General features: G+C 40.0%; 1 protein-coding gene across 3 annotated transcripts in view; it reads left to right on the forward strand.

Annotated features, from left to right (window-relative positions):
* The first annotated feature begins 67 nt into the window (after positions 1-67).
* Positions 68-26,506, forward strand: part of LOC146475268 (uncharacterized) — a 38,311-nt gene continuing 11,872 nt past the window's right edge. For 2 of the 3 annotated variants that reach the window (XM_085115630.1, XM_085115631.1), the window contains exons 1-18: positions 68-444; positions 1,482-1,617; positions 2,060-2,176; positions 2,374-2,493; positions 3,234-3,343; positions 3,558-3,690; positions 4,360-4,630; positions 16,058-16,240; positions 16,800-17,003; positions 17,632-17,810; positions 18,232-19,302; positions 20,076-21,105; positions 21,479-21,713; positions 22,288-22,558; positions 23,079-23,275; positions 23,540-25,193; positions 25,818-25,985; positions 26,165-26,483. In XM_085115630.1, the coding sequence (XP_084971756.1) occupies positions 364-444; positions 1,482-1,617; positions 2,060-2,176; positions 2,374-2,493; positions 3,234-3,343; positions 3,558-3,690; positions 4,360-4,630; positions 16,058-16,240; positions 16,800-17,003; positions 17,632-17,810; positions 18,232-19,302; positions 20,076-21,105; positions 21,479-21,713; positions 22,288-22,558; positions 23,079-23,275; positions 23,540-25,193; positions 25,818-25,985; positions 26,165-26,483 (6,479 nt within the window). In that variant the 5' untranslated portion in view covers positions 68-363. The remainder of the gene's footprint in view (positions 445-1,481; positions 1,618-2,059; positions 2,177-2,373; positions 2,494-3,233; positions 3,344-3,557; positions 3,691-4,359; positions 4,631-16,057; positions 16,241-16,799; positions 17,004-17,631; positions 17,811-18,231; positions 19,303-20,075; positions 21,106-21,478; positions 21,714-22,287; positions 22,559-23,078; positions 23,276-23,539; positions 25,194-25,817; positions 25,986-26,164; positions 26,484-26,506) is intronic. The other variant, XM_085115632.1, reaches the window with a different exon arrangement.

Below are 26,506 nucleotides of genomic sequence, written 5' to 3' on the forward strand. Positions count from 1 at the left end.
CAGCTCTCTACGTTTTCTTCGAAATACGTAAGTTGCTACTTTTAGGAATTACCGTATCTTTGTTTGTGTATTTCTCTCTTGTTGTCGAAATTAAAAATTAGAGTACACTAGGTTTCAAAAATATGTATTATTAAAATTTGTAAGAATTATCTCTTTTCTTTTTGTTCTTTTTTCGTAGAAAAATGAACAGATACTCGACGGGAACGGTGGAGAGCTGGGAACTAGGTCGTCAGTTACCAAAAATGGCGGACAACATGAATGTTTGTGTACAAAATGCACAGCCATGTTTACCCCGCCAAGGTTTGCCTAGTGTAATTCAAGGCTTGCTGCAGGAGAGAATATAATGTGAAAATCAAACTTACTATGTTGTTGAAGCTTGACGTTTTAGCGTCAACCACGATCAAGAGGAAGAAACCTTGGCCAAAATTAGCATGGCTTGGGAAGGTAATATTTTTAAAAAAGCTTTATATTATTCAAAAGACCTTCTCGGAGGATTTTTTCTTCTTTCTTTCAAATTCGTGAGCCACGAAACTCCGTAGTACACGTATCGCCAATTCTTGTCTTAAGATTTTGTCGTTTTGTTGCTTTTAGGTTGAAAGAAAATCTCGAACTCAAAATAATTTATATACAGTAGAACCCCGGTAACTCGAACTCTGAAGGGAAACGAAAAACTGTTCGAGTTAGCGGGGTTTCGAGTTATCGGGGTCGATTAAAAAATTCAATTTTCCAGGTTAATAATTAATAGTTTATTGATTTTCAGCACTTTGGTATACAATACAGTGCAAATTAAACTTATTTCACGAGAAACTTATACATTTTGTATGACAACTGTAACGATTATGCATTCTTACGACAATGCAATACTATGAATGTAACTTAGAATTCGATCACACGATAGGAAGTCAGCTAATGGGATATCTCAATGGGCATCCGTGACGTGTTATAAGAACCAGAAATTCGAGTTATCGGGGTAAATTTTGATCAAGGGAAACAAAATTTAGTTCGAGTTAGCAGGGTTTTCGAGTTATCCAAGTTCGAGTTCACAGAGTAAAAATGACTGAAAAGTTGGGTCAAATCCAAGGGAATTGAGACTCAGTTCGAGTTAGCGGGGGAGTTCGAGTTATCCGAGTTCGAGTTACCGGGGTTCTACTGTACATGCAACTAAAGGGGCTATCAATTTGATCAACATGTAGCGAGCTAGCTTTAACTGAATAATTAAAGTTTAGAGGCACACCATCACGTTTATACGGGAGTAATTCTCCCTTTTCTGTGCTTGAAGGCAACTGAAATTTGAACTTGCTATATCCCAGCACAGCTGATAAGAACAGTAGTGGACCCAGAACAAGCAAAAGGTGGTGTAGGGGAGGAGAGGGTGCGGATAGAGCCTGTTTCAGACTTATTATATTCTTGGCCAGATCCCATGAGTCAAAGTTGAAGTACCAGCTGGCATCTACCGTTAAATTTTCTGTTTTTCTTTTTAGGATGTTGGAGATCTGTTCTTGTTTGACTCATATCGCATCAGCCAACTTTATTTGCCATCAGGAAAAACAAAGAAAAAAATTCCTTTACTTCAAAGTTATTTGGAAGATGTGCAGGAGTTTGGGATCTCGCCCAATGGTACGTACTTGTGACTGAAGCGGCATAACTTGCCAGGAATATTCACTTTGACTCTAAAGTTTTGATTGATTGATTGATTGATTGATTGATTGATTGATTGATTGATTGGTTGGTTGATTGATTGATTGATTGACTGACTGACTTACGATTCAGGCTATAGAAACCAGAGAGGAGTGCTTGCCAAGCACATTGACATATTTAGTAATAACAACAGTGGGTGGATCCATAACTGAATGAATCTACAGCAAGACATGCACAGTGAATAGTCTCTTTCTTCTTGTTTTTTTCTTTTCTAGATACTTAAACGTATATTTTATCAGGGGAGATGCAAGTGACCTCTCCTCATGTTTCTACTCATATGCAGAATCTAAGGAAAAAGGGAAAACTGATTAAAGTGCTTGGTGTTTGTTGATATTCTTCATTTCTTATCTTTTCTATCTAGGTTTGTTTGTGGCTGGTGCTTTGAACTCAGGAAGAATTTTTATCTGGAATAAGAAGTCTGCAACAGTGAAGTTAACTGCCGTGTTGGACAAGATAAGGAATGTTCAGCCTGGAACAAGTAAGTTTCATTTCTTTCTACATTTTCTTCACTCCTCTTACCCCTACCTATCACCACTATTATAAATGACAAGCTAGAAAAACTACGTCATAATAATAATTTATTATATTATAACATTTTATTATATTTATTATATTATTATATATTATAATAATCTATTCTTTGTTTTTTCTTCGTACAATGTATCTTCATTCCAGAGCACACAACCTTGCTACAGTTGAACATTTCAGACTGTGGAAGCAAAGTGTTGCTTTTGTCAGGATTTCGTCAAGTGTTTCTTTGGGAAACACAAGGGAATGATGAAACTATAAATGGTGGTAAGTAGAAAAAATCACTTAATTTGAATGTCAAAGAATGGCCATATGCTAATTGGGGACACTGTTGGATGAAAGAAAATAACACGATAAATTTTGTAACAAAATAATGGAAGGCTGACCAGTAGGCTATCAAAATAACATGGCCCAGGACTTAAACAAGGAACTACTGTGAAATAAATGGATAAGGGCATATTAGTTTCTAAAGAAACTGCAGTACTGCTTCATTGGGGAGTAAAAACGAATGTTTGGTTTATCAAACCAAAGGTAAATAGGCTACCATAAAGATATTCAAGCCCTGATGTTTCATGCATTAGTCCTTCATTAGAATGGATTCACTCTGACGAATGGCTGATGTTCAAAACATTCATTACTATCAGTGCAACAAAGCTGAGTGGTCAGAGTGGAGGAGTTGAATCCAGAACCTCTGGATGACACGTCCAGTGCGCTAATCACACAGCCACGCTGCCTTCCTTTATCAAGCTTTAGTAGATGATGATCATGAAGTTATTTTGCACAGTTTTGAAAAGGAAAAGCCCAGTTTTGAAAAAAACCCAAAATGATCTCTGATAAATTGCTAGATTCTCCTTCCAAATTGCCTTGTATTCGCTTGTGAAACAAAAGGAGAATTTGGCCTTACATCAAAAGTCACTTAGGGCCTTATTACATGGACCCTCTCAGTTGAAGATTCCTTTATGTAACCCTTGATCCAATTTATTCTGACTCCTTTTTATGTGAATTAGTTGGTGAAACTTTGAGAGGCGTTTGGCTGCAGATTCAGTGTGGAACTTACATTTTACCAGATGAAAAAGACAAGGAGACTGCAATTGATGGAGTTTTCTTTGTTGATCCGGTAAGTCTGTAACAAATATATTTTAATTATAATGAAAGCTGGAAGAGATACTTAGGGCTTTTTTACAACATTATTTATACTTGATCTTGTGAACACAGTGATTGCATAATAAATCTTGCACTTTTTCAGGGGTTAGTATTTATTAAAGAACCTGTATTTTTAGGTAGTTAATTTTGAGGATCCTTAGATTAACCCACTGTGATTTCATTTAAAGGTTAGTGGTACATCTTGCTCTTTATCATGGGTCTTTAACAGAGGTGACAAGATTCATGTTACCACACTTCACTTGTTGTGGCCGCCAGAGAAAAACTACAGTTTCCCAGTTGATAGCTCCAGCAATCAAGAAGGTAACCTATGTTTTAAACTTGTAAACTTCACCCTGTGTTGTGACAGACTGCCCATATAATATATATGCCCATATGTGTCACAAGCATACTCTGAGCTGTAAAGAAAAATCTAGATGTGAGTCAAATCTAAGACCTTCTGTGCATCAGTCAGATGCTCTCACCATTAAGTTACGGTGAGACTTATACAGCAGGGCTCAAAACTAACAGCAGCCAGCTTGTCACTGATGAGTAAAATGTCAGTTTTGGCTAGTAGGTTTTGCACTATCACTAGCCATTTTGGGTAGTAAAAATTTTCAAGCACTGGAGTACTGGATGGAAAACGAGTAAAAAATATTTTAAATTAATTACAAAAGCAACATAGTTTCTACTTCTTTAAAATGATTAGTGGAAATACTACAAAGGGAACAAACTATTCATCTCCCCCCTCCCCCTTTCAAAAACGAAATTAGTGAAACTGTGTATGACAATTCTTGGTTAGTGAAAACTTTGTTTTGGCTATTGAAATTAGACCTATCACCATCCACTGGATTAGTGAGTTAAAAAGCTAGTCTTGAGCCCTGTAAAGTCTAACGCATTATTGTAGACATTGTTGAGATGAGAAAAAGAGAGACGTTATTAATGGAGTGTCAATATTAAGAATGTTAATTTATGGAAAACGTTTTTTTGTAGGCATTGAGTCACTTTTCACCCCAACATGGCGCACCTTTAAGCATTCTTTGTACAACCTAACACCAGCAGAACGAGTTATCAAGAAGAGAAAGGCATACATTGCACGCGTGTCACCTGATGGACAGATCATGGTGATAGCAATGAATCAGAAGTTTGCAGCACATAACAGAGTTATGTTCTACTCACTGTCGCAGTCAGCAATGGCTGTAATAGCTGATTTAAAAGGATGTGGAGCCAAGCTGAATGTATCCAGTAATGCTCCCATGGGAAGGTTAGTCACCTTTTGATCCTTTTATTGCCAAACAAGCATCTAATATGTGCTTGTAACTTTGAGTCTGAACGAAATCCCGAAGTGTGACCATTCAAATTGCTAGCCTACGCATCAAGCATTTCCATTGGGGTTTGTGCGTTTTTCGCTGTGTGAACGCGCGGAAATTGGGACAGAGCGAAAAAAAAAAACCGAGGGAAAGGGGAAGGAGAGAGTGTCCTCTCCCTCCCCCTCTTCTGTTTCTTTCGCCCTTGTCCCCACAGGGCTGCAAATAACTATTAAACGGGCAGGCGCCGGTCACGTTGTCCGGTCAAACATGTTTTTGCTCGGACACTACCCGTTTTTGGCCGGTCAAATTTTAACAGTCGTAACTCTTGCGATAGTGAAACCAAATTGCACAGTAATCCTTTTATAACTAAAAAACAACTGAATCCAAGTCGGTTTGGCAATAAAAATTACAAGTTGATAGTTTTACTACTCTTTACTGCACAAGCAGCCTCGCATTCAGTACGTAGAACGGTTACGCAAGATAGATGTACAACCGCAATTGTCCGTTTTGCTTTGCATTTGGCAAAATCACTTACAATTAAATATAACACTTTGGCAATCGACACATCATTTCTACAACTGAACTTTAAGTAAAATGTGCAGAACATATTAAAGCTGAAGGGTTCAATCGATCTCTTAATTAATTTGAAAAAAGAAGTTAACTGAAATGTAAACTTAAACAAGAAACACTTAACTTTAATTCATATCGTCTAAGGACTCTAAGGGTTTCGAAATTCGGCAGCACTGTATGTAATTGTATTAAATGCATGGCGTCTTATTCCAAGTACAACTGTTGCGCTCGCTGACTTTCTTCCATTTAGAATCCCTTTAAGACAACTTTATTCTTCCACTTTTTGTGTTATACGCTCCATTTTTGAGTTGCATCGAGTGATGAAATCACCAGAAAGCTTAGTAACCAAACATGTTTTGCAGGGTGTGCCGGAAGTAACGTATAGTTTGTTTTCTTTTCGCACTTTGCAACAAATGCTACGTGGAGTATTCTCGGTGCAGCGAGACTATTCTTCGTGAGGGTGCTTTCCGATCATTCAATCAATCAAATAATCAATCACTTTATTTAAGAGTCAATCATGCTATCTAGCCAAAGGCAAAACCCTCTACTAATTGGGAACACTTAAAGTAAATAAAATAACGGTCGCGTTGCGGTCGCGACAGGACTTGATGACATCGTGGAAATTTGCGACTACCGGGAATTTCTCGACCACTAATTTGTCTATAGTTTTATCATAGTTAATTCGTTTTGTTTTCTTTCGGAAACATGAATGTTATCCCTCGTGATTATCAAATCGTTGAAAATTAAAATTTCTCTGAACGAGTCGGTAAAGGACCGGACAAGATGTCCGGCAATCCAAGGATTTGTCCGGTCAATACCTAATTTTGACCGGACATTGTCCGTTGACCGGCCGTTATTTGCAGCCCTGTCCCCATATCTGCGCGGTCAAAAAGGGGAAAACGCGCAAAATCCAACGGAAACGCTTGCTGTGCCGGCTCTTCAAATGGAAGATTCTGAATAGTGCTGTCCTGATATTAATTGATTACTTATGCTATACTAGAATTTTAAATAAATAGATAAATAAATTATAATTCAGAAAGAAAACAGTAAATACTGATATTAATTTATTACTTCAAAAACAAATGGAAAGCGCACAACATCGTTTTTACAACGTGTGTTTGGAATCAAACAGTTCGTACTAATAATCATTGGACATGTTAACTGTTACTCTTTTAAAAACAATTTCTGTTTAAAACGGTGGTGATCTCGGGCAGAAGGGGGGAACACTCCCTTATATAAACTACATAAGTATGAATCCCCCCCCCCCCCCAAGGGTATGGCTTTTGAGCCTTTTTGATCGAATTGGCATCGGGGTTTGGAGAACCGGGCGGCATATCCCCACCAAAAATTCAAAGAAATTTCGGGGATTCTCCCCGCCACCAACTGGGGCCGTGAGATGAACATCAATTTTTTGGGTCGTTTTTGAAGGTTCGTTGTTGGCTGTTTATTTAAATGAACCTGGGAAAGAACATTTCACTCAAAGCTGTTGGGAAAAAAGACAGCAGTCAGCTACAAGTGTGTATAGTAGAGTTTGAGGGCCGAGATTAACGCGTTTACAATAAACGCAGTATACACAGGAAGAAAGAGTAAAATGTATATTTCTGTTAAGTTTTTCCTACTTGTGTCACCCGTATCTATTAGGAATCAAACTGTTACTGAGATTCTATAGAAACTGTAGTGAATGTAGCCATACTTAGTTCTAGGCCGTGGATTTAGAAGGCAAATTATTCAGGGTTCACGTAAAGACATTTGGAAGTGACCGCCGTTGCGGTTATAAAACGGTTGTAAAGAAGATAACATAACTGTTAGCGCAAAACAGTATTCAATGAATCAACGTAGTTGACAAGAGGGGTTAACTTGTACAAATGACCGCAGTTACTTGGAGACAATCGTTAAAATAATGTCTCCAGTGTATTTGGACTGTGGGTTGCGCATCTTGCCTGCGGCTCGTCCCAAATAGTTTGTAATGATCAGTGATCATTCTGATTAACGAACATTTTTGCAAAGTAGCAGCTGACTGTTAGTCCAAAAACACAAAATTTACGTAGTTCAACTTGAGATATTTTCTTTGTAACTAAATAAATACATTTTGTTTCTCGAAATCATATTTCAAATTTTGCTGTCTGTCGTCAATTTTACTTCAGAACTTTGCGGATATACGTTTAGTTGCTGAGGGCAATGAATTACGGCAAATTAGTTGCGTTCGTTTGAAGCAGTAAAAAAAAAACCCGTTTTCAACAGCTGTGTAGAAGTAGCAGTTAAATTAATGTACATTGTAAGTACAGTGAGGTTTGACAAGAGGGATTAAATCCTGCAAATTAACACAGTTGTATACAGGTAGGAAGATCTTTTATCGAAATCATTAGATACTTGAACTCTTGTTTAGGATCAAACTGATGCTTTGCCGTATTTCCACAAATAAACTGCCAAGAATTCGCATTGGTTTGTCGGCAAACCCTTTTTTTTCCGGCCCTTGAAGACAAGTTTGGAAACGATGTGAAACGAACAGTTGTGCGCAAAAAGCAAGTTTTTACAAACAAACAAAAGAAGAGTGAACCATTTTTGTGAAGGATTTACTTTGCAAAATAAATCAATTAAAAGGCGTAAACTTACGCGGCTATTTCGTCAAGTTTCACTTTTTTATCGCAGGTTTATAGCATGTAAATCTGTAACTTTATCTGTCTGTCATTTGTTCTACTTGTAGCTTTACACACTTTTTGGTGACAGTATATTATAAAAAAAGCTTTTAAAATATATCAATATAATATAATCATGTTAAAATGTTAAATAAAAAATTCACCAAAATATTAGAATTCTACTTATTTGAATAATTCATTATACAATAAAAGCAAAAATAACAGCCAGAAAGTGTTCAGCGAAACCTTTGCTACTCTCAAATTATCAACCAGAATCAGAAACTAGCACAATGGTAGCCGTTGTTTCAGTGGGCCTCCTTCAATTAATTTCTTAAGCTCCGTGTTCCCTGTTGTAAATGAACCCTTTAACCTTTAATATCAAAGAACAAAATTCTCCTATCTTGTCCCCATACTTTTCTTATGAAAGTACTGGGGAGAAGTTATCAAAATATCAAGAAAATTCACCTTGGGTGATCATATCCTTAATTCTCATGACCCCTGGGCTTGAATAAGCATTGATATAACAAGGAGAAATTGGATGCTGATCACTGCTAGGACTTAAAGGTTGAAATATTGACTGTCTGTACTGCGCTCTTCCTTTAATAATTTTGAACCCAGAACACTCAACGAGTGTTCCCATAGAGTTTTGTAGAGTGGAGGAGTAAAGTCTGGATTTCGTAGATTATACAGTTGAACCTCTCATAAGCGGACACCCACGGGACCAAGCATAGGTGGTCGCTTAGGAGAGGTTGTAAATGTAGAGGATAAGTGGAGAAATCGTCCGGACCCGAGTTTGGTGTCCGCTTACCCGTGGTGTCGGCAATCGGAAGTTTGGCTGTATTTGAATTGGTTGGTTAATTAGCTCGTTCATTTTACAAGCTCACTACAGTTCGAGGAAACGAAGCGGATTAGCGAGGGAGATGTTTTGATTCCATGTTTGGAGATACTTTCCAGATAACAATGTAATGATCTGCATAATTTCCACAAAACTTTCTGAAACTAAATATAGAGCATTGAATAAAAGGGGGAAAAGCCAGGTGGAAAATACTTTTTAACAAGGCAAACTCTCTGAGGCAAGTCAGTTAGAACCAAAACAGGAACAAGGAAGGTTCACAAGATATCACACTTCAAAAACTACGCATAAGCCAAGCAGAAGAAAGATGAATTCGAATTCGTCATCCGCCCAGACCATTCCCTCTGGATGCGATATCAACTTGGAGATTGGAGGAAGACTTCATCAACCTTCTCCACCAGTTCAGGCAATATTGATATTCATTATAATCATTCACATCCTCACCGTACCTTTCACCGCTGTTTTGAACGCTTTGGTGATGGTTGCCGTAAAGATGGAGTCCCGTCTAAGAGCCCACAAGTCGAACATTTTGCTTGCTTTACTAGCGTCCACTGATTTCATGGTTGGAATCATATTTCAGCCTGCTCACATTGCGTTGATTATTACTATCTTACTTGACGGGGCCTCTAGTGGGGTGTGTGCACTGCAAGTTTTCGTAATGACGGTCGCAAACTTTCTTATTGTTGCTTCGCTAATCCACCTGGTCTTAATAAGTATTGAGCGGTATCTAGCCATGAAGCACCCTTTCGCGTACATCACCCTCGTCACCGAAGTTCGTTTGCTATTTGCTTCTGCCTTGGCGTGGCTTATGTCATTAATTCTGTATATCCTGGTCCGCTTCGTTGACAAAACTGTATTTCTTCCCATTCATACGACACTCGTGTTTCTGTGTATTGCCTTCGTCGTTTTCTGCCATATCGCAGTCTACCGTGAGACCCGGCGACACGAACAACAAATTGCAGCACAGCAAGTTACGCAAGAGGCAAGGGAACAGTTCGAAAATAACAAAAAGGCCTGTAAACTCACAAGTATAATCATAGTGGTTTTAATATTGTGTTTTATACCTATTTTCTTTGCTAGATCTGTTTTAGTGAGACATCGAAGTGAGATATCTTTAGAAACAACATATGTATTTTTCCTTTTAGCTGCGTCAATTTTGTCGTGGAACTCGTTACTCAATCCGATTATTTACGCGGTTAGAATCAGAGATTTTCGCATCGCTTTCATTAAATTAACTTGCAGAACCGTGAACTTTGCTGAGGCTGAAGAAATTGAGATGAGAATATTTGGAGCGCCAAATGCTGTGGTTCCCTTTGAAACAGGACAAGATCAACGAAATGTGGAACATGAGCAACAGTGACTGTCGTAACAATGATTCCCTGCCCCAGACGAACAGCAATCATTTGCCGTGTATAATGCCGAGCAGCTGAATCAATTTGTAAAAATCTTTTTTTGCTGAACTGAACAGTAATTCAACTTGGACGCAATGTAAGATAGTGACGCAATGGCACTGATTGTTTGTTTTTAATTATGTATCTGCAGCATAAGTTGTGGTAATAAATTTGATCGATTTTACTGCGACAAGCATTAAATGTCTAATATTTGCTTGTAACTTTGAGTCTGAACGAAATCCCAAAGTGTGACCATTCAAATTGCTAGCCTGTGTATCAAGCATTTCCGTAGGGGTTTGTGCGGTTTTTGCTGTGTGAACGCACGGAAATTGGGACAGATTGAAAAAAAAAGAAAAAAAAGAAAAAACGGAGGTAAAGGGGGAGGAGAGAGTCTCCTTTCTCTCCTCTCTCCCCTCCCCCCCCCCCTTCCGTTTTTTTCGCCCTTGTCCCCATATCTGCACACAAGCACACAACATTGTTTTTACAGTGTGTGTTTGGAATCAAACAGTTTGTACTTATAATCATTGGCCATGTTAACTGTTACACTTTTAAAACAATTTTCTGTTTAAAATAGCGGTGATCTCGAGGAGAAGGGGGGAGCACTCCCTTATATAAACTACATAAGTATGTACCCCCCCCCCCCCCCCAAGGGTATGGCTTTTGAGCCTTTTTGATGGAATTGGGATCAGGGTTTTGAGACTGGGCGGCAAATCCCCACTAAAAATTCAAAGAAATTCTGGGGAGTCCCCCCGCCACCAACTGGCGCCGTGAGATGAACAGCAATTTTTTGGGTCGTTTTTGAAGGTTCGTTGTTGGCTGTTTATTTAAATGAACCTGGGAAAGAACATTTTACTCAAAGCTGTTGGGAAAAAAGACAGCAGTCAGATAGAAGTGTGTATAGTTGAGTTTGAGGGCCGAGATTAACGCGTTTACAATAAACGCAGTATACACAGGAAAAAGAGTAAAATGTATATTTCTGTTAAGTTTTTCCTACTTGTGTTACCCCTATCTATTAGGAATTAAACTGTTACTGAGATTCTATAGAAACTGTAGTGAATGTAGCCATACTTAGTTCTAGGCCGTGGATTTAGAAGGCAAATTATTCAAGGTTTACGTAAAGACATTTGGAAGGAACCGCCGTCGCGGTTATAAAACGGTTGTAAAGAAGATGACATAACTGTTAGCGCAAAACAGTATTCAATGAATCTACGTAGTTGACAAGAGGGGCTAACTTGTACAAATGAACGCATTAACTTGGACACAATCGTTGAAATGATGTCTCCAATGTATTTGGACTGTGTGTTGCGCATCTTGTCTGCGGCTCGTCTCAAATAGTTTGTAATGATCAGTGATTATTCTGATTAACGAACATCTTTGCAAAGTAGCAACTAATTGTTAGTCCAAAAACAATAATAAAATTTACGTTGTTCAACTTGAGAGATTTTCTTTGTAACTAAATAAATACACTTTTTGTTTCTCGAAATCATATTTCAAATTTTGCTGTCTGTCGTCAATTTTACTTCAGAACTTTGCGGATATACGTTTAGTTGCTCAGGGCCATGAATTAAGGCAAATTAGGTGCGTTCGTTTGAAGCAGTTTAAAAAAACCCGTTTTCAACAGCTGTGTAGAAGTAGCAGTTAAATTAATGTACATTGTAAGTACAGTGAGGTTTGACAAGATGGATTAAATCCTGCAAATTAACACAGTTGTACACAGGTAGGAAGATCTTTTATCGAAATCATTAGATACTTGAACTCTTGTTTAGGTTCAAACTGATGCTTTGCCGTAATACCACAAATAAACTGCCAAGAATTCGCATTGGTTTGTCGGCAAACCCTTTTTTTTCCGGCCCTTGAAGACAAGTTTGGAAACGATGTGAAACGAACAGTTGTGCGCAAAAAGCAAGTTTTTACAAACAAACAAAAGAAGAGTGAACCATTTTTGTGAAGGATTTACTTTGCAAAATAAATCAATTAAAAGGCGTAAACTTACGCGGCTATTTCGTCAAGTTTCACTTTTTTATCGCAGGTTTATAGCATGTAAATCTGTAACTTTATCTGTCTGTCATTTGTTCTACTTGTAGCTTTACACACTTTTTGGTGACAGTATATTATAAAAAAAGCTTTTAAAATATATCAATATAATATAATCATGTTAAAATGTTAAATAAAAATTTAACCAAAATATTAGAATTCTACTTATTTGAATAATTCATTATACAATAAAAGCAAAAATAACAGCCAGAAAGTATTCAGCGAAACCTTTGCTACTCTCAAATTATCAACCAGAATCAGAAACTAGCACAATGGTAGCCGTTGTTTCAGTGGGCCTCCTTCAATTAATTTCTTAAGCTCCGTGTTCCCTGTTGTAAATGAACCCTTTAACCTTTAATATCAAAGAAAAAATTCTCCTATCTTGTCCCCATACTTTTCTTATAAAAGTACTGGGGAGAAGTTATCAAAATATCAAGAAAATTCACCTTGGGTGATCATATCCTTAATTTTCATGACCCCTGGGGTTGAATAAGAATTGATAAAACAAGGAGAAATTGGATGCTGATCACTGCTAGGACTTAAAGGTTGAAATATTGACTGTCTGTACTGCGCTCTTCCTTTGATAATTTTGAACCCAGAACACTCAAGGGGTGTTCCCATAGAGTTTTGTAGAGTGGAGGAGTAAAGTCTGGATTTCTTAGATTATACAGTTGAACCTCTCATAAGCGGACACCCACGGGACCAAGCATAGGTGGTCGCTTACGAGAGGTTGTAAATGTAGAGGATAAGTGGAGAAATCGTCCGGACCCAGTTTGGTGTCCGCTTACCCGTGGTGTCGGCAATCGGAAGTTTGGCTGTATTTGAATTGGTTGGTTAATTAGCTCGTTCATTTTACAAGCTCACTACAGTTCGAGGAAACGAAGCGGATTAGCGAGGGAGATGTTTTGATTCCATGTTTGGAGATACTTTCCAGATAACAATGTACTGATCTGCATAATTTCCACAAAACTTTCTGAAACTAAATATAGAGCATTGAATAAAAGGGGGAAAAGCCAGGTGGAAAATACTTTTTAACAAGGCAAACTCTCTGAGGCAAGTCAGTTAGAACCAAAACAGGAACAAGGAAGGTTCACAAGATATCACACTTCAAAAACTACGCATAAGCCAAGCAGAAGAAAGATGAATTCGAATTCGTCATCCGCCCAGACCATTCCCTCTGGATGCGATATCAACTTGGAGATTGGAGGAAGACTTCATCAACCTTCTCCACCAGTTCAGGCAATATTGATATTCATTATAATCATTCACATCCTCACCGTACCTTTCACCGCTGTTTTGAACGCTTTGGTGATGGTTGCCGTAAAGAGGGAGTCTCGTCTAAGAGCCCACAAGTCGAACATTTTGCTTGCTTTACTAGCGTCCACTGATTTCATGGTTGGAATCATATTTCAGCCTGCTCTCATCGCGTTGATTATTACTTTCTTACTTGACGAGACGTCTAGTGGGGCATGTGCACTGCAAGTTTTCGCAATTATGGTCGGACACTTGCTTATTGTTACTTCGCTAATCCACCTGGTCTTAATAAGTATTGAGCGGTATCTAGCCATGAAGCACCCTTTCGCGTACACGACCCTCGTCACCGAAGTTCGTTTGCTATTTGCTTCTGCCTTGGCGTGGCTTATGTCTTTAATTCTGTACATCCCAATCCGCTTCGTTGACAAAACTGTATTTCTTGCCATTCATACGACACTCGTGTTTCTGTGTATTGCCTTTGTCGTTTTCTGCCATATCACTGTCTACCGTGAAACCCGGCGACACGAACAACAAATTGCAGCACAGCAAGTTACGCAAGAGGCAAGGGAACAGTTCGAAAATAACAAAAAGGCCTGTAAACTCACAAGTATAATCATAGTGGTTTTAATATTGTGTTTTATACCTATTTTCTTTGCTAGATCTGTTTTAGTGAGACATCGAAGTGAGATATCTTTAGAAACAACATATGTATTTTACCTTTTAGCTACGTCAATTGCGTCGTGGAACTCGTTATTCAATCCAATTATTTACTCAGTTAGAATCAGAGATTTTCGCATCGCTTTCATTAAATTAACTTGCAGGACCGTGAACTTTGCTGAGGCTGAAGAAATTGAGATGAGAATATTTGGAGCGCCAAATACTGTGGTTCCCCTTGAAACAGGACAAGATCAACGAAATGTGGAACAAACAAATAAGAACAACAGTGACTGTCGTAACAATGATTCCCTGCCCCAGACGAACAGCAATCATTTGCCGTGTATAATGCCGAGCAGCTGAATCAATTTGTAAATGTCTTTTTTTGTTGAACTGAACAGTAATTCAACTTGGACGCAATGTAAGGTAGTGACGCAATGGCAATGATTTCTTGTTTTTAATTATGTATCTGCAGCATAAGTTGTGGTAATAAATTTGATCGATTTTACTGCGATTCTATTTTAACCCTTATTATGCCAACCCGTAGAGTAATACCCAAAAGTACATTTTTTGCTGCTAGACTGCCGCAAGTGTTCATTGTCGCTCCAATATTCACAATTCCTTTATAAAGAGGTCAAGTTTAAAAGGGTTTGTTTGGGCATGCGTAGTTGCGGTTTTTGACGTTTAACTTTTCCACGTACTCTTTTTTTGTTTTCTTTCTCTCTTTTCTCAATTTTTGTCAGGTTGGGTTGTCGATTTTTTTGTCTTTTTTCTTTTGCGTGGAAATTTTGTAATGAACGTTTGCGCAAAGTGCAACTTTTTATCACAAGGAAATACGCCATATTTTCCTCCGGTTTGCGAGCAAAAAACCCTGGCTTTTTGGTTAGAACTCTAACACAATAGATTCGATTTCACTGAATGAGGTTTGTATTCCCTGATCTTTCTGTACTGTGTTAGCAGATTATTGAAAATATCACACATTGCCAAAACTGATTGGTACAATTAGTAGCCAAATCTTGTTTTATTTCTGGACAAACTAAATGTAGAATTTTTTTCGGTAATTTCATGTTATAGTTTAGTAGAATTTGAATACAATTTACTGCCTGGGCAGGGAGGGAGGGGATAGTATTACCGAACGGAATCTTTGCGATGGTTGGGCCTCATATTTGATTGGGATTTACCTGTAAGGAAATAATCTTACAGTCCCATGGGAAGTGGAGCTGGGAGGAACAATTCATCCCGTAGGGGGTATTAGTGGGGGTTTTCCGGATGGAGTCTTTGGATGGTTGGGTCCAACATTTGGATGGCATTTTGCATTTAAAAACGATTCAAAGTTTCAGTAAGAGCGTAATGCAGCTCTGCAGTCCTCAATTAAAAAATGTGACATTCAAATGAAAGTTACTACGCAGTCCTTTCCTGTGGTGCTGTTTATTATACTGTTAAGTAAAAGGTGGTTCAAACTTTCGAGTCTATGGACGACATCCTAACATGTGACCATTCAAATGAAAGCTACTGAGCGGTACTTTCTTGTGTTGCTGTTTATTACGCTGTACAAGGTGGTTTTAACTTGAGTCTGTGAATGAAATCCCAAAGTATGACCATTCAAATGAAAGCTACTGAGCGGTAGTTACAAGGTTTCTTGTAGCTTGTGAGTCTGAAGGAAATGCTAAAAAGGAATCATTCGAATTGACGTGTCATTTAATAAGTATTTCTCAATGGTCTTCAAGATCTAATGTGATTTGCATAAGAAGGTGGTTATTTTGAGTCTGAACATTAGAGTTTGACCAAAAACATTTTTCTTAACCCTGTCACGGAAAACAAATGAGCTTGTGATTATTTAGTAATTTTTAGTAAGAAATAAAGTTCGCGTTGTCTCTGTTGTTGTCGTTTTAATTGTTGTTGTTGTTGTGGTTACTGTTCTCGTTGTTTGTTATTGTTTTTGTACTCTGTTGTAGCGCTGATAATTTTCAGTATTTTTTCCATCGTCAGATCCTGGTGGGTTGCAGATATGTCTTGGACCCGAGATAGTCTTCTAGTATTGTGTATTACTCGCCGCGGATCTGTTGCCATTTTAAGTAAACTGGGAGAACCTATGGAGATCTGTACTGAAGGCTGTTCTCTGCACACGGGTCCTGCTTTGTTTCTGCCGCTTCATCCCAAGATAAGTTTTCAGTAAGTACATCGTAATTGTTTTGTAGTAGTGGTAGCCTTGGCTTGTCACGTCACGAAGGGAGGAGTGCGCGACGTCACGAGCCAAAGAACGCATGCGTAGCTGTAGTAGCGGTGGCTTAATGTTATGTAGACCTAACATCTGTCATGGGAAGTGGAAAAACACATGAAATAAACGACTGTTGTGTTTAGTTAATCTCTTTTACTGCTAAATTTCTGCCCCTCCCCTAAAAAAAGAAGCAACTTTATAATTTATTCTAGAGTGTTACGTTGTGGGATTTTCCCGGAAATGAAAATAAATTTGCGCGTAAAATTTACACTAGTTAGTCTGTCAAACATGGCGCACATATTTCACCAAGGAAGAGTTTTCAGTTACACTGAGATTTGACAATTGAATATCTTTGGCAAACTTGGATATATTAGATGCAAATCTCCGCTACACATGTGAAAAACTACCATTGACATTGCCATTTTCTGGATGCCTAAATCGCTGCTCCTAGGATGAGTGCTACTCACCTTTACGAAGTTTGTCTACTGTTATTTACTGTTTATATTTCCATAGAAGGTCCAGAGATGCAATACAAGCGGACTCATCAGAATCATGGGCGTCAGAGAGGGATCCCCTAACTCAGAGATTCTCTGTGTCAGTACATCCTTACCTGCCTGTCATTCTTAGCTCAGATGGTTACCTGGTAACAGTGATGCAGCTTCCGCCTGTAGCCAGCCACTATGGCGTCATGACAGGCTTCATGAGAGACGTCACAAGGTGTGTACAGGTGCTTAACTTAGTAATCCTCTCGGATTCATATGGAACAACATTTTGCTTCGAACTAAATTGAATGTTTGCCCTTCCAACAGCTCGCTATTTTGTACAATCTAATATTACTATAGTTACAGAAGTTGAAAGCGCGTCGAAAGTTACAAATATTTCTCCTGAAATAAATTACGCAATCTTTATCCCAAGTGAGAGTTTCCGTTATAGCATAAGACTTTCTGGATGTAATAATGCCATTATAGAGTTGAGTTTTCACGAATGCCTTTGTTCTAATGGTTTAAAAATGCATTCGGTGTCTCAAAATAGTTGGGTTTCAAGATTTTGCGCATTCGTCAGTAAAACTCTTTTGTATCAGCGGAAAATTGTAATTATTTTTAGCGTCTCTCGAGTCCTCAGAATCCCAACTCTGGGGCACAAACAAGGGTACGGCAAATGAGGTAAAATCTCCTGTGTATGTTGACCTATATACCTGGTGTTGTATTTATCGTTAAATCGTCGAGTGTGGGGAGGTAAAAATGCATAAATGCCCCACATCTCCGTACTCCTTCCCCCCCTCCCCACCCCGCGGTTTAACATTAATAGGTGCATATGACTAACATAAGCATGGCTATGATTTCAGGCTTGTTCCAGATGTAGATGTAGAGATTCAAACTGGAAACTTGTCTCGAGTGTCCTCTATGAGTAGAATTAACATCCTTCAGTCGGAAGTTAACGTTTCTCGTGGAGTCACGTCTACTGAATTTCTCTCTGATGCACCAAGCGAAAATAACTCGACGGGATCTTCTACTGTTGTTCCAGGTTAGTTAGTGATTTTTATTACCTTTATTCCAAAGAGTAGTAGTAGTAATGATGATGGTGATGTAATTTATCAGCTTACTATAGCGCGTTTCACGTAAGTTAGTGCCAAGAGTACCAAGTCAAGGTTAAAAAAAAAAGAAAACCGAAAACACTTCCTTGTGCAGTAGAGCGACAATACAATACAATAAGATACAATAGGGTAAATACAGTACAGTACAGTGCAGTGTAGTGCAGTGCAGTGCAGTGCAGTGCAGTACAGTACGGTGCGGACGGTACGGTACGGTACGGTACGGTACAGTAAAGTACGGTACAGTGCAGTAAAGTACGGTACAGTACGGTACGCTACATACCGTACAGTTCAGTACAGTTTCATTTGTTCGCACGTTCATTCTTTTTTTCTTTCATTCATTCATTAATTTAGGATACGGCCTGGCAAGCGGCGATCAAGGTTTCGGTTTCTTTGGACTCAGTGACCCAGAGCTTGAAAGGTCCTTGCCCGAGTACGAACCAGGGAGCCTGGACGCCATCTCTCATGCCCAGGGCCTTTCCGTCATGGCTCTTGCGCTGGGATCCGCGTGCGGCGTGAACTGGAAACGAGAAGTTGGTCCTGCTATGGACGTCACTGTCAATGTGGTGATAAAGCTCTTTCAACTCCTTCTTCGCGGCTCTGAGAGTACTACACAGCTACGAAGCCACACTAAAGCTCTCTCGTTGTCCCTTAGTGATTTGAGGAAACGACGAAGCTCTAGCCCCGTAGCCGACTCGCAGCTGTCTAGGGCTCTTTCGTACTTCCGAATGGTGCTTGAAGTGTTTCAATGGGACTCTTGTCATAGAAATGTGTTTGCTTGGGCTTTTCATCTCACACACGGCGTTGTGAGAGAGATTCTGTTTCTGAGAGATGCCAGTGTTGTGTACCGAGTGACTTGTTCTTTGCGAGTTTTAAAGTTAGCGGAACGTGTTTTGAACCTTGTTTACTCATTAAGCAATCAAAACGTGACGGGAGGACTTAGCTCTGAACCCGCTTTAGAGAATGAACTAGTTAAACAAGAATCAGAACAGGTTAAGCATGAATCTGAACAGGCCAGTCAAGAAACTGGACAGGTTAAGCAGGAATTTGGAGGGGACAGACAAGAATCTGGATTGGACAAACAAGAATCTGAACTAGTTAAACAAGAATCCAAACAGGTTGAACAAGAATCGAGCAGGAATCGGAAAGAAGAGGACTTGGAAAAGGACATTTCTGAAGATAGTACCCTGGGAAAGGCTCAATCACATCTTAGTGGATCGTGGCTTTTGCTGTACAATTTCACCTCGGAGAGTTGCAAGAAGATGCAGAGGAGACGCAGTTCTTTGTTCTCGGCTGAGGAAGGGGAAGGCAAAACAAGCGTGGAGAAGAAGATGGTTGAATTACTTTGTGAGATTCAGGAAAAACTGCAGACGCTTGGAGTGAGGATTCCAGCTGATGCCAGCACAGAAAAGGAGGATGTTGAGAGTAAGTTTTGTTTTTGCTATTTTCAGAAAAGAACTGGAAACGGGTCAAAGAAAATCAACCAAACGGTGATCTAGAAACTGTTATCAACTGGTAAAACTGAGTGTTTTAACCTTTGAACCTCGATTTCAACGTTGAATCCCCTCAAACAATAAAAATAAGGATGGCTATTGTCCATAACTATTATAAGTATATAGAGCGGTTTCCAATTGAGTGTCGTAAAACCAAAGCCAAAGTAATTACTCTGGCCAATCGCAACAGATGTAACAACACAACGAGCCAATCACAATTCGAATCAAATACGTGTAACTGGCGCCAAGCGCGGAAAAACGCGTGCGGCGAAAACACGATTGGGTTAGGTTTGGATTCCCATTGGTTGAGAAAGTGGCAGGAGTTTTGTTAACCAATCACAGAGCGTAGTAATGCAAAAGCAAAGCAAACGCGAAATTACTTTCGACACTCAATTGAAAACCGCTAATATTGACTTTACTTAAATATTAGAATCGTATTTTTTTTCAAGCTGTAACACGTCCCCCACAAGCTATTGCTTCAGCCCAGTTTGTCATAGGTCTGTTTATAAGTGGGTTAGTCACCGCTATATGCCATCTTGACATTGTTTACAGTCGACAATTAGCTTAGGACGCGCTTTCGTCTGAACGTCGTTTATAAGTAACCGGCCTAAGAGTTTGTGTACACTTGATAATGCCATAGCTAATTTTACAGTGCTTATATCGTTGGCTCTGAACTCATGTGTGTCTCGGCTTCACTCTCTTTAGGTGTTAGCGCCTACCTGGATGGTACGTACCATAGCTTACCAACCGAAGGACCACAGGAATCCCTGTTTTCTAGAAGACGCTCCAGTCTACAAGGAACGACGGGACAAGTGCGTACTCCTGAAGCATCGAGCAGATACGGGCCCCACAGAGATAACTTTGAGAGGGAACAGGCGCGGGATACCCCTTCGAGACTATCTCCCGCGGGAATCTCGGGTGGCAGTGTGAATGAACGGGATTCGAAAACCCTTCTGTCTATTCTTTATTTACAACTCCAACAGTACGACTTGCGATCATCTCTTGACCTTATATACTCACTGATCGAACCTGCATTTTCTTGTGAACAGCTGGAAAGCAATCAAAATTTTTCATTTCTTTCTAACGTCCAAGTTAGTAGTCGCCCTTCTAATGTGAATCACAGTATGGATGTCTTACTTCAAAACTATCCCATCGCCAGAGTCGCGGATAAGCGAGGTCTTGAAGCGGTGCAAACGTTAGCTCGCTTTATGTCCGCCTATTTTTCAAATCTTTCGCTTTATGTTTTTCCGCTGTACCAGCCTGCTGTGCTTCCAGCGTTTCACGAACAACACTCCGCTACAAGCTCCGGAATAGAGCAGAAGGAACATTCTCATGCATTGGAACATTTTACACTCGATAGGGCCAAAGTAGCACAAGCTGTGCGAGACCAGGGTCTTTATGAACTGTGGAGCGCCAACAGCGCATTAGAGCTTTTGCTTGTGTCTGGACTTGTCTCAGAAGGCGCATGGCTGGCCAGGAATCTCGGTGATTGGAAAAACGCAATGTTGCTTTCATTTGCCGATGGTGTTTTAACGTCAAGATTTTCACAAACGTCTACAGACTCTCGCATCCAAGCGGCGTTCCCAGTTCCTCCAAATGACATTAAACCTAATGTGATTGCCATGTCAAGACTTCTTCCTACCTTCAAGCAGGTCACTAGTTCAGGAGAGGAGAAAACTCCCAGCTTTGCAGATGACAAGTTCGTTTATTCAACAAAAGCAAAGCAAAGCCAAAGGTAACTATCTTTGTTTTCCGCGCCTACTTAAATTGCCACGAAATCGACGGACCTTTATTATCTTAGGCGTTATTTTCAAAGCTTAAAATTTTACGAAAATGTCCTCCAATTTTGCGTTCTTCAGGAGATCGTGGAAATAGAAAATTTATACTCACTAAAACATCATAAATGTAGGCACTATTTCACCATACAATCCCTACTGTTGTTCAAACTTATAATTTTTTACCGTGAAATACCATGTCTCATTTTCGAGGAAACTTCTTCCAGTGATTAGTTTCTGTCTCCATTCCAAGATTCAACCCCTTCCCCCATCCTCCCCTCCCCATCTAACCTGGTGTAGAGTAGGTAAGCAAAGCACTGTATTCTTTTGTAGAGCAAAGGAGAGTGTAGTGGATCCCGGAACAGAGGTGGACGACAAAGTAGTAAAAGAGGTTTCTCGGATCCTAGAGGCTGGAGTGGTTGCAGGTCTGGACTTGGTGCCAATAATTTTAACCAAGTTACTTGTCCAGTTAAAGAAGATGGCTTCCATGTTGGCGTGGATAGTACCAGAGGAGTTTTACCTGCCTTACCCTCCAACTTACTGTCCGCAACCCATTAATTCAAAGAAGGTAATAGAGATGCATGAAATTTAGTTTATATGCCTTTCAAAAACAAGAAAGTAAAGGGCTTGTTCAACTTTCGCCTGGTTTGATAACTCAGTTGTCAAGGCGCGCAGCTTAGCGGCCCAGAGTGGGCCAACCCTCAAAATGAAGAAAGTGCTGCCTTTGCTTGACAACTACAAGTAGAACTGCGCTTGCCTCAAATGTTTACAGAAAATTGGGTCTGTTTTCCTAATATAACTATTTTTCGAAATAAAAAATAGGTTTATGTCACATAGGTTATTTTTTGTTGGTGACTTTGGTCGTCTGTAGTATGTTGCATTACTTCATTCCAGAGATTGGATTAGGGGTGTGGCAAGCCTTCTTTTTTTTTTTTTTTTTACCCCTCCCATCCCCACCCCCCTCCGTCCACTTCTAACCTTGAGATATAAAACTTCAGGATCCTCACTGATTCCCCTCAATATCCATAAGATATCCGTGGTTTTCTTGTCGATTTCACGATTATTATATTTTTGTCACGTTGAAGTCACTGCTTGGTATTCTATAAATTTTTTTGGATCTTACATTCTTTTTTTCTGTGCAGGATCCAATGTCGCCAGCGGCTGAAAAAGAGGAGAAGCTCCGCTCCGAGATCAGTGGGATTGTCCGAAGAATTCTGTTACTGCTGAATGCTTCTCACTGCCTGGTGCCCTGTGTAAGGTGGTACACAGAACAGCTGATCTGCGCAACAGAGAGTTGGTGTAAAGTGGATAGAAGTGATTCCGAGTTTCCTGTGCCTTCTTCTTTGGCTGGGTATGGTGATCGAGGATTAAGCTTCCACGAGAGCCATGGATATGCGTCACCTACGAAGAAAGGTGGGCTTTACTTTGTTTGGTTTTAAGTGCTAACTGTTGAGTCTGTGGAATAAATCCTAAAGTGTAACCATTCAAATGAAAGCTAATGAGCAGGACGTTTCTATGGCCGGTGCTATTTATTGCGCTGTGCAATGTAACTGTCAGTTAACAATAACTTCGCCCGCAGCTCGTGGTTCCACTTGAGTTTTGAACTTTTTATGACGTCATTTTATGGTCTAGAAGAGTATAGACCACAGAACACTGCCCTCGATTTGTTAAATACAAGATGGTTAAGCCTGTGGGTGAAATTCTTCTAATGGTGTGGTCCATTCAATTGCGACGCATTTCTTTTTCTTTAGTAGATGGTTCATTTTTTATGCTTGTGAATTAAATCCGAGTGTAACCATTCAAATGAACGTTTCTGAGTAGTACTTTGCTATGTTACTGTATCTTGTTCATTAAAATGGACACAATTTTTCTTTGAAATCTTAAATCTTTTCTTTCTATCTCAAACCAGTTACAAAATGCCTTACTTTTCCAGGGAAAAGCACTTCTGAAGCACCTCCCAGTGGTAAAGAAGGGAAATGGAATGAAAACTTGCCATCAGCCATTACCACTGTCATGGGATGTTTTCGTGACTTCTGTGCGGTCACGTGGTTATTACATGCACGTGATAAGATGAGCAAATCGTCCAGGAAATACAGACAGCTCAGGAGCCAATCATCGGGCAGTATTGAGGTATGTGTTGGCACTCTTATTAAACAAAAATCCAAAATATCTAGTGTTCGCTAAAAGAGGTCTCAAATATTGTCAGTGTGGTTTGACTGAAAAAAAAAACAAAAAAAAAAAAACGCTGCAAGAGTATAATATGGTCTCATATTTACACTGGTTTGGGTATAGTTAACAGCAATACAGGCAACATACTGAAACAATACTTGAAACATGTCGTGTATATATCCAGAGTTTATTTTCTCAACTACTAGCTCATTTATGTTCCCCTAGGAGGCCAGTACTATCCAATCAATTTGTTGGGAGACCCTCCTCTGGTCCACAAGACTCGTTCCATTCAGTTCATTGCTTGGTGCAGAGGACAAAATCAATGATACCTTACTCACGCTGCTCTCTGAGATGCCGCTGACTGTCTCTACAGCAGAACTGACTGCTCAGTTCTTTAATGATCCTGAAGTGGTTCAGACAACAAGCGGGAGAGCGAAGTTCAAGCGACTCATGACGCAATTTCGTGGTGCCAGTGTACAAGATGGTGAACACTCGGAAGAGCCTTTGGCGGTGATTTACCGCAAGAAATGCATGGAGTGGGAAGAAGAGCTCAATGAGAGAGAGAAACTTTTTGGCAAAGTCAGCGATCAGTTTTTCCCAGTTGATGGTGCACACGAGAACGTTCCGACTTACGAAAGGACTTCTGATGAAAGGGCCACTAATGGAAGGGCCGCTTACGGAGGATCCTTTGATGAAGGGACTGCCGTTGCAGGACAACGAAATCAGGTCATAGCCGTCGGAACAGCACCCTTTGAGACAGAGTCGTCGTATTTTCAATTCTTGGACACATTTTTCATGATCACCGTCTCAAAAACCGTGCTGGCGCAACCAAACAAAGCCCCACATCCAATCCCGCTTCTTTCCTCGTACAGCAAACATCTTTTAGCCGGAGACACAAAGTCTTTAGCCGCGTTACAACAGAAAGCTCATAGCGATACTCCTGCTAAACCCATCAAGGCTTCTTCGAGTTTGTTTAGGAGTCGGAGCTTTACAGATGTTCGCTCTTCCAGGTCCAAACCAGATGTCCCAGCTCCAAGTTTAACAACCGGAACAGACATTAAACGAAGCAACAGTATGAACGACGTGGCCAAGCTGGGTTCTCTTCCTGGGATACAAACTCTTGGCTGTCTGATTCTTGATTTACTGCCAAGTTTAACATGGCTTAGTAGATGGACTTTGGAGGGTTCATCTTTACCTTCGAGTAATTTTGATCTCAGTGCTGGTGGCTCTAAGGAGTCTCTGCCAGTCATGCGAGTTCATGTCCCCTTACCTCTCCTTGTGAATGGTCTGTGGCTTCTTCAGAATCTGTACTGGCCCTGGGTTTCCAATGCCGAGGTCGTTGTGGATATTAAAGTCATCAGACGGGCATCTCCACCGAAACAGCTCCATGATACTGCAACGGAACATTCTCCTAGTTTGCAAGGTGCTGCGACACCGCCAAAAGGGCTACGGAAAGTCCTGAGTGACAGCAACATCCAAAAGACAGTAGAAAAGTCTTCGAATCGAAACAGCATGCCCAGTGAAGGACCAAAGTATCGTCTGGAGGTGGACCATCATCACCAATCAACTCCAGACATGTTTGAGGAATCTCAAGGCGAGGTAAGGAGCCCAGGGTATGGTGAAACAGAGTCAAGCAGAGGTATTCCCGTGCAAACTCAACAGCAACACATTCAGTTAACAAGACGGATTCGTAAGGATCTTAGAGCCGCCCAACAGCTGGACCGTATTCCCAAATCCAACAGTGAACCAAACATTCCGAGCATTGTAGTACAGAGTCCCACTACAGATGAGGAGAAAGACTTAAGCGGTGCACTGAAGAAACGACAAATGCTGCTGCGAGGGAATGGGAGAAGCGCTGCAACTTACCACTCTGACACAGGTAAAGACAAATTGTTCCAACAACTACAAATCTTTTATAGAAGAAAAATTTTACCAGTCTGTTTCGAAAAACCTGAAAAACAAAAACAAAAAAACAAAAAATCAGGCTTGTACGGGATTGAACCCATGACCTCATCGATACCGGTGCAGTGCTCTACCAACTGAGCAATGAAGCCAACTTTCTTCTATGCAATGTTTCATCCGCAGTGCGTATACATGTTTCATATAAATGCAAATCTTGTTTAATGTGTCGGTGTATAACTGTCCAAAGTTAACTTTTTACTTTTACTCGTAAATATATTTGTACCTTATCTGACTATTATTTTGCGATTTTCCTCTTTATTTTCAAATGCTTCCTTTCCTGTCCTAACCTTAAGATATAAAAACTTCATTTTTATCCACCGCAATTCTCCTCAGTTTTACTAAATCATTTTTGCTCCTTCATTGTTTAGCCTGGCACCTTACCCTACCCTAGTAAACTATTACTTTTTATGTTTCCTTAGATTTGCAGGAAATTCTTTACATCCAGGGAGAATGGGCGAATTTAAACCCGCGTCTTTCTTATGTATCACATGCAGTTGCAACTTGTAATTAAAAGACGCATTTTTTTTGTCCCCATCGTTAGAGTTGCCGTCTCCCGTCAAGCCTATCGTGACCTCTACTCCAGCAGAAAGTAAACGGGCAAAGAAAATGAAACGAAGGGAACGTAGAGCGGCGGAGATAGCAGATGAAGACAAAACGAGAGGAACTAGTGGATCAGAAGGCGATGCATCTGAAAGGCGGACACAACACGGTAACTTGTGTATTCGTTTTTAACTATAAGGGATTAGGTATAAAGGTATAAAGTCTTCCGAAGATTGCCCGAAGCTTGCTAGCGATTTCCGAATATTTTCAGACATCCTGTAATATCTTGCTTTGTTAGTCCAACTGCACTAGAATTCATGTAATTACCCATCTATTTTTTTCTCACAGTGAAGATAACAGAAGACGCAACACCAACGCCACAGAGGTCCGCAGAAACAACACAGAGAGAACAAGACAGACACTCTCAACCCTCGATAAGGACAACCCCACCACGCCAAGGAAAACGGAAAAAGAAATCCACAGCAGAAAAGAACATTGTCACTGTTGACAGAACCGACAACTTTCCTAAGGTAGAAGACAGTATTGGTGCTGTGGTCGCTGGCGATTCCAGGCGGAGAAATACAGTGGAACCGAACGAATGGAGCCAGTCTTCAGCTACTGAGGCAGTGGTGTCACAAGGACAAGTGGAGTTACTTCTTGTTGTCAGGTACGATTGGTTTTTGCCTTTCT

The sequence above is a fragment of the Pavona decussata genome, unplaced genomic scaffold, assembly GCF_977016875.1.
Source record: "Pavona decussata unplaced genomic scaffold, jaPavDecu1.1 SCAFFOLD_84, whole genome shotgun sequence".
Classification (NCBI taxonomy): Eukaryota; Metazoa; Cnidaria; class Anthozoa; order Scleractinia; family Agariciidae; genus Pavona; species Pavona decussata.